Source organism: Micropterus dolomieu, linkage group LG13 (genome assembly GCF_021292245.1).
Source record: "Micropterus dolomieu isolate WLL.071019.BEF.003 ecotype Adirondacks linkage group LG13, ASM2129224v1, whole genome shotgun sequence".
NCBI classification, from domain to species: Eukaryota; Metazoa; Chordata; class Actinopteri; order Centrarchiformes; family Centrarchidae; genus Micropterus; species Micropterus dolomieu.
Window position 1 is genome coordinate 4,186,359 of NC_060162.1, and position 8,964 is coordinate 4,195,322.

At 40.2% G+C, this 8,964-nt stretch overlaps 1 protein-coding gene across 1 annotated transcript; it reads right to left on the reverse strand.

Annotated features, from left to right (window-relative positions):
* Window positions 1–1,096: 1,096 nt before the first annotated feature.
* haao (3-hydroxyanthranilate 3,4-dioxygenase) lies at window positions 1,097–7,216 on the reverse strand. Its single transcript, XM_046067029.1, has 10 exons — window positions 6,843–7,216; window positions 6,550–6,628; window positions 4,953–5,036; window positions 4,588–4,694; window positions 3,401–3,490; window positions 3,259–3,302; window positions 3,024–3,169; window positions 1,858–1,926; window positions 1,676–1,755; window positions 1,097–1,527 (listed from the first exon to the last, which is right to left on the reverse strand). Exons 1-10 carry the CDS (start codon window positions 6,929–6,931, stop codon window positions 1,455–1,457), a joined length of 861 nt encoding a protein of 286 aa, XP_045922985.1. The 5' UTR covers window positions 6,932–7,216; the 3' UTR covers window positions 1,097–1,454.
* Window positions 7,217–8,964: the final 1,748 nt, after the last annotated feature.

Sequence of the window (8,964 nt, forward strand, 5' to 3'; positions counted from 1 at the left end):
TACCCTGGGAACACGGTTCACTTCAATTACAGGGGCCCACTTTAGCCCCAATCTGCCTGACATAACAGTGATTTTAATGAGTAAGTTCCTTTTTGTTTAACCAGAAACAGTCAAAGCCAAGCCAGGGCTATCTCTGGAGGAATCCTTTACACACTTGTAATAACAATCTGAGCCTGTCAGTGGCAAAAACAAGCACTTTGGTGGAAGTACAGGCGCAACTGCCTGCAAAGATTACACTGCAGCCCTGTTTCTTTTGTTGTTACAGCCAATAGCACTACATATCCTGGGCATATTGGAATATAAACCTTCTGGGAGTGTTTCATGGATCTTCCTCCTCTGCTTGTTGTGGTTGTAGTGACTGGACGCATAAATGGCACCGATAAAGCACTGTGACGTTGCATGGTCCTTATTACATTCAAACCTCGACCCCTCTGCAGTGAGCCATCAGCTCTGTGCCTGATTGGGAGGCTTTTTGACACAGTTCCTGTGTAAAATGGAGTAAATTAAGCTCATGCCAAACTACTGCAGTTGATGAAAAAACACCGAAATGTGGTAATTTGGAAGTAAAAGTCAAAAACTGTCAGACTGTGTGTTCTCACAACTCAATTTTATCCCTACAGATATTTATTTATTGAATTTCTATCATAAAGAAATGGTAGATTGCCTGCAATTATATTGTACTTTTACAATAAAGTGCCTCACAATGTGCCTCTCATTCACACACTGTGATTAGAGGACGACCCACTGAGCGTCTGTATAAAAATCAATGTGCAGAATTACGACAAAGTGCAATTTAAATTTCAGATTCAATAGTTTCTGGTGTTTATCAATACTGAAATGAACACTGACCCCAGAGATCACTTTCATTACAGTTTTTCTTGATTACTTAAACACATTTCCACACCCTCAGACATAACACACAAGCCCTGAGAAACACACACAAACACACACACACACACAACAACACTGTCTCACACACTGGTGAGATAAATACAAAATAATTCTACAAAAACTGGTTTTAAGTAATGTTGCTTGTGTTTCCCCCCTTCTAAAACCTTTTCACATGATGAACACAACAAAAGAAGCTACAAATGGAAACATTTGCACACTTTTTATTCCTTAATGTACTGTACAGTACAACACACCAAACAACAAGCATCACGTCTTTGGTCTGGGACAGGCCAGAGAATCTCGTCCCCCACCTACTCCTCTCCCTATTCCTCATCTTCGGTGTCCTCTATCTCTTCCTTCACGTCTCTGTAACAACTGTTCCAAACTGAATAAGATGACTCGGGTCCGTTTTTCTACTGAAGGTTGTGATCAATTATCAATTATGACTCTCTGAGTTTCCACCTGGGTAGGTGTGTGCTAATTGAGCTCAAGCTGTGCTGACTTGAGTTCTTCTGCCTAGATATACAGATATTTAATGTATGTGTGTGAATTGGCAGTGATGCTCAGGGTCTCTTCCGCTCAGGGTTTTGGACCACAATCAGGGCAACAGTCCCCTCATCTCTCTGCCACTGGTACCTGCAGAAGAAGAAGCAGTGCTTGATTTTTCTGCAGTAAAAAACAAAGTCTTGAAAGTAGTATCTCAAGTCATGACTGTCAAATCCCCTCCTTTAACAGCACAGAACTAACTGGAAGAGTTTGACATTAATTGTTAATAGTGACTCACTGGGTCTGTTCAGGAATGAGTAAACTGTCACCGGCAGAAAGAGTGAACTGCTGATTCATAGTTACTCTTGAGGATCCCTCCTGACAAAAAAGACAGATATCATAGGGACAGCTACACACAGTTCCGGGAGACTGGTTGGATATATGAAGCTACAGAAGGAACAGGACATTTAGAGAACATACCAGCTGCCAAATCCACACATCACTTTGCCGTACTGATGTCTCTGTCTGCCCAGGTCCAAACACCATTGCCTGTCATGGTCATAAGATGTTTGTAAATTGATCAAATCCACTGGAGCTACTTTTTTTTTTTTTTTAACCTTTATTTATTCAGGGGAGCTTCACTGAGAGGAAGCCTCTATTTTGCACATTCACACCTGAAAGTTGCCCAGTCCAAGCTTCATAATTCACAGGCAGTAAAATGCCAAAACTTCCTCTCTGGTTTCTGATTTCATTTCAATTTCACTTTATTTTACTAAAACATTCCATCATCGGAGCTAACTACATGCAGTCCACTAACACCACAAGACAATCGGCTGCCAGCATAACACACACTCCAACATAAACTCCACGTAAGGATGCAAAACAACAATAACATTTTATGTGCTGAAGACCATCAGACCAAACGAGATTCAGATGTTGTCGGTGAAAACAGTGAACATCAGAAAGGATGGAGAAACAGGACAGAGTCACATTAGCTCGCCGGCTATAACACTGAGCTGTTAACGTTATCCAGTGCAAAGTTGTCTCGGTTTCCACATTAATTCACCAACTAACACAACCAATATTACTATCCTGTGTTCCACCGGGATTATGTCAAAGTGTTGACTTCAAGAAAGGATGCAAGAAAGGATTGTCAAAAAATCAACTGTGTAGTGATTTGTGTACTAGCCTTGATGCAAGGCTTGGCAGCCAACTCACGCCACATTAGCACGGACCTACCTCTATTTGATTCGTAACTTTCAAGAGCTGGTGTTGATCTGCCTGTGAGCAGGGAACATTGAAGTAACCTGAACATGTCTGTGAGAAAAGCCACAGTAGGCATGCCGTTGTTACCACGTTTATTGCGGGATTTCTGTATGAAAACGGTTGTGTTTCGGATTGTGCTCTCTCATGAGTTCAAGCGAGCACACGTATGAGCACACACCTGGTTGCATTCTTAAAACCACACCGCTACTGGCCGCTGAAAACACACTTTTTTTCCTATTAAATCCATTTTTCATTTAACAAGCAAAAGTTCTCATTGCATCTCTGTTATGATTTAAATCACCAATTGTCTGATCAAAGAAAAAGGAAACAAGGATACAAATATTTTAAGAAAACACATCTGATAACTTGATTCCTGGTACCTCTGTCTCAAACTGAGCTCCGAACATGTCAATGGGCCTGCTGCTGGCCAGTGACAGCCTCTGTTTGTCCAGCCAGTCCTTAAAGGAGAAGGGTGGCATCACGTTCATGGTGTTCATTTGGAACGGAGGCTCTCTGAAGACTTCATCTGTTCATCCAAAAATAACCACGACACCCGTTCAAAATGGACAGAGATTCGACATTTTAACAGGAATCCCATATTTCAGAACAACTCACTTGGATCAGGTTGTCCTGTTTTACACTGCTTTGATGCCATGAACCTGCATGTAAAATGTCAACCAACAACAACAAACTGTGTGAAAGCAAATAACCTGATCTGATAGAGATGACATGTGTAGATAAAAAAAAGACGTCTTACTCTTTGATTACCGGCACCAGTTGGGTTCCGAGATCCTGGCAGTAAAACCATTTCTCAAACAGGATATCAGTGGTGTTTTCCACATAGTACCTGAAAGCACCAAACATTATAATGTTAATGCTGCTTGAACTCTTACATACAGTATAGGTCTGTTTTGTTACTTTCTCACTGAATCGTATGCTTTATTTGGAAACTTCTGAGACACAAAATAGTCTTTGTATTTCAGGTCATAGTGTAGTTTTTACCTTTTTATACTAATTTGATCCATTTCTGCTAACTGTGTTCTAAGACTGCAAATGCAGTGATCACTACTTGCATTCCCTTCACTGTTAATGATGGATTCTGGTTCTTTTCACACTGTGAAAAACTGTTCCCTTTTCCACTTAACCATCACATAGAAAAACATTTGACCCAAGTTTAGACAGAGTGCAGATTTCAAGTGAAATTAATTTATTGCTCGGAATATTTTTAGTCCTGGTCCCAATGATATGTTATCTGTTTCTATTGTGTTGACTCATTCTGCGTGTGAAAACACCCGGAGACAAAAAGATAAAGATGCATGGATGCAAAGCCAAAACTAGCCTGTGATGATGTTTGTACCGTCATGTTAAGACTGGAAGTCTCACACAAACTATTTTATTTAAGGTGTCCAGTCAGGAACAATAATACAGTAGTTTATGCGGATAAAAGTCTATGACCTATAATGTAATTCACAGACAAGATAATGAGCAGTAAACAGGCTGCCTAAAATATTTAGTTTTTACTTTCAATTTTGTCACCTCTAAATGACTGCAGGTTTGATCTCGTTATTTGATGAAAAGATGGTTGCCTTTCTTTTTGCTGTCTTGAATGAGGGTTTTTTTTTCTTACAGGGTCTTCTTTTCGGGCACAAGTATGTGCTACTGATGGATGATGTAAGAGCTTTGGAAACACGGGATGTTCTGCAACATGTGTTTGATGTTTTGCGAATGGAAACTGGAAACTTTGTTCTCAGAACTGCTCTTTTGTTTCAGACAGTGAATCAAAACAATCAAGAAAAGCTGTACCTATGCTTTCTCCAACAAAACAGAGTTTTCATTTTCCTGTAATTGTGATTTGGTTCATTTGTTCTGTATCCCCTGCTATTATCTGCTTAAGAAGAGACGAGTAAAACAAAGGGGGAGAAAAGGGGAGGTACAGTAGTTAACCTCAGGCAGTCCGTCTCAGTCAGCAGCCGCCTCCTCTCCACCACCAGTCCCACAGTGTTGGCCTGTCTCTGGGGGGAGTGGGGGATCCGAGCAGGCAGCAGGAACATCTAAAAGCAGGGAAGAAATGAATGCACTGCAGACGGACAGGGAAAAAAAACTATGTGAATGAGACACTGACACTGAAGCATTGTGGAATATGACCAGTTCATTTTCATTTGAAGAAAATCCTAAACCGTTGAAAGGAGCCATGACAGAGTGAATTGTACTGCCTCAAGGTGGACTATAGTTATAATTGACTATATTGACAAATCTACAACTGTGCCGAAGAAGAAAATAACAGTACATAAAAGTATGTTAGCGCTCACCTCTCCCTCCTTGATGTGCACATCCTTGTGTTTGCCATTTTCAATCACCTTCAGACACATGTCCCCCTTCAGCTGGAAGAACAGCTATTTAAAACAGAAGATAGGAGGCAAAAGAAGTATTGGATTACAGGATAACGCCACTGATTTAACACATCAAAGTGTGTTTAAAGGTGCTGGGGAAAACAACTATGAAAAATGTGTGAACAAATGTTGTATGATGCCTTTTGTGTCTCCAGGGAGATCTTTGTCTTGGGGTGTGAATTTAGAAAGGACTGAGCTTACCAAGACCTCTGTAGCCAGCCCCTTATCTAGCTACATTAGCCACTATACTAGCATAACACACACAAACTGTTGGCGGGTGAGTCACATTGTGGGTAATGCAAGTTCCTGGTTTTGACAATGAAGAAGAATCCATGGATTAAAAAAAGACTATATCTCTGGTTTTGCCGTACTGGTGTCATAATTTAGGATAGTACAGATTTTTTTTTGAATTGTTACTCAACTATCGCTACGGTTTGGTGTATGTTTTATGTGCCTGTCACTTGACTAACCTTTATACTTTGACACTGTAAACTTCAAAAAGCCAAACAGCAAAGGATGCAATCAACAGAACCCACCCAGAAAAAGCAGATAGTCTTGAAAGTCTTGCTTTAAGAGGAAGTTATTATGTGGAGGAAATTGGGGGAGTTAATGGTCATGTGGTGTAAATGTAATGCAGGTAAATCAAGAACTGGAGGCTAAACTGACAGCAGGAATTTAGTGTCCTATATACTGATATTTCTCTCCTCCCCCTGATCATGTGCAACCACAGAAAAAAGTTATACTTAAGTGATTTGTATTGTTGTAGTTAAACCGACAGTGCGGAACTTTTGTGTCCCTTTCTGGCAGTGAGTGTAACTACACAAACACCGTCAACCATATATGCCCACAGGTGAACTTGCCCCAGGCTCATCTTCAGAAATGGTTACAAAAATACAGAGACATTTCCACAGTTCAGGGACACTTTTTCTTGGACACTTCTTATGTTTCTTCTCCATAGGCTTTGCTATAGGCTACTCCTACTCGCTATAGCCTACTCCATCTTTACGGTTGCTCCAGAGCCATGTAGAGAGAGAGAGAGCAGTGTTATCTCTGTTCAGTTTCAATTCAAGTGGTTTTATTGGCAGGACTGCATAAAATACAACATTTACAAAGCATATTAACACAACCTATACAATCATAATAAACAATTCTCAATAATAAACGTTCTCTCCAGTGGACTTTGTTTGGCAGACCGTGGCGCTCTCTACATGGCTCTGGGTTGCTCCCCCCTTTCAGATCTGGCAAACCAATCATTGCTGTTTGGAGTAAAACGCATCACTACCCCTGTGCCAGTGCGGGAAAGTCACCACAGACACCAGATTTAAAAACAACCCACTGTGAATACGGAGGGATTTACCTGGAGGTGCTTAATCAGCATTGTGTGAACTTGTTTGTGAATGTAATGGGCATGTAAAAACCCCGCACTCCAGCTTTAATATTAGATTTTGCATTAAATAATCCATGGAATAATCTAAAACATTATGCAGAATAAATCAGTAGCCCACTTATTTCTTACCTCCTCCCCTTCCTCTATATGATAATCCTTCCTGGTATTAGGACCTCCAACAAACATGATATTCAACTGGGAAAAGTGCCTGAGAGAAAGACCGATTAAACAGTGTACTCACAACATGTCCTCACTGTGGAAGTGTTAGTCCTTCATTTGTTTATATCTACCAAAACTGTACACTGATTTATAGAATTTTTCAATCTGAATTGCTGTAAAGTTGTGAAATAACTTGCTGATTGTTCATCACATTATGTAATACCTTTTGTTGTTGCAAAGAAGCACCTACTAAAATTACTCACATGAGCTTGTTGCACACAGGTGGCAGAAAAGCATTCTGGTTCTCTGCAATCCAGGTTTCCACATTCACAAGAAGTGGGCTGTTGCTCATTTTTGAAATTGACACGGCTTTTTTTCGTGCACTTTTCAGACCCTGTGACCAGTCTGTTGGCCTGACTACTTTAAACAATCTGACTCACACTGAAAGTCCAAAATGCAGAAGTGGGTGTAGGACAAGTGGGGAGGAGTCTGTCCCAGAAAGATTAAAGGTTGCTTGCACAAGTTAATATAGGGTAAACCAAGCGACACAGGCCCTATTTGATATCGATATCGCCTCGAAGCTCTTATTTCTGCTGGAAGAGCGAGGAGCCATGAGCGAAGACACACGAGAGCAGCCTTCAGGAAGTTTTTTTTTTTACTGGCCGACACGCCCGCTTATTGGATATAAGTTATTGATTGGTCGCTGCAGCTGATCGTACTCATCTGACATCACAACGTTGCTGGAGTTTCATACCAGAGTGTAGACATTATAACTGATTCAACTCCCAAGTTTTATATTTTACTTTATATTTTACTTGTTGTCTGATTCACCATCTAGATAAAAATCTGTGTTTATTGTAGGTCTGACCAACTAAAGGACCACAAACAACTGTCATTTATTAGAAAGATTTTTTTTCTTTTCATTATCCGTTATTCCCACATTATCCTTTATTATGGATACAATTGAACTAAGCGAGTCTGTCAGCAAGAAATGTTTTACATTTCATTTCCATGACATCACATGTGAGGCTGATCATTCTTGGGCGTCGGTTTGATGAGTCACACCATCACATCACATTTCTCTGGAACATTTAGCCTACTAAGTCATTTCCAATGTTCAAAAGACACTATAATCATATTGTGGTTATTCAATAATTAATTCACATCAGAATAGTAATAAATACATATTCAAACAATTAGATAGCCTAATATAAAAGCACCGTGCAGTAGAAAAGAGAAGGACATAGTATAAATAGGCTAGAATGTGCTTGTTTGTTGAACAGGTAACAGCTATAAAGGGAAACACGCTGCTCTGGCAGTGATAACTGCGTGCCTTTATTGGTTTTAGCACAGTGCGTGTGTGCAGACATCTCCATCAAAAGGCTCTACAGCTGTTAGAGCCGACTGACGACGATCAGCCCAAACGGACGTCGCTTCTCGTTTCTTCTCTCCTCGCAAGGAAAAGACGCGCGTGAGGGAAACGTGGAGTGCAATTAAGAGACTTGGCATGCAGCCCAAGTGTTGTCCTGCGGTGACTATGTTGACCTATTGGAATACATTGCAACACTCACGAAATCAAGCTGGCAACACTGAGCACATTTCTCCTGGAAAGGTAAGTTATCTGACAGGTCTTCAGGGTGATGCCCAGAGTAGTTCCTGAGACAGGAAGTCAGGAACATACTAAGCCATTAATATCAAAACTTCAACAAAGCACTAAACAAACACAGAAAAGGTTTTTAATGAATTACAATAGGGATAATTGGTGGTTGAAAGCAAGTAGGCTGCCTACACATAACACAATATTTTTTTACATAGCCTACAATAGCCTACATAATTTGGTGTAAATTCATAGAGCACAACCACATTTTGATGAGGTATTTGGTTATTAAACAATGTTGAGCAAAGAATACACTGATCAATGAAAACCAAATGTCATATTTAATCTAAAACATTGGCCAACAACTACATATTATAGTTGTATTAGTTATACTTCTTGTCAAACGTTAATTGGAAAATGATGCAGTGTAATCTCACGTGTCAACATCATCTCCATAGCACCAAAGTTTGCAGAGGTTTGACAAGGACTGTAACCAAGTGTTGATCACTCACTGATACACTAAAGTCGATCAAGGCTGATGATCAAACCTATTCATTTTAGTTTACTGTACACTAAGTGTAATAATTGAAACTGACCACTAGATAGAGCTGCTTAACCTGGTGAGATTACATACAATCTTTGGTTCAGAGAACCAGAAGGACTAGCTGGGCCTTCCTGCCAAATACAGAAGTCTGGTATGTTCAGGCCATAGACTATTTAAAACCGGTTCAGGCAGGTAGTCTACTTTTCAACAGTGTAAAGTAAAACATTTCAAAGTTCATGCCAGA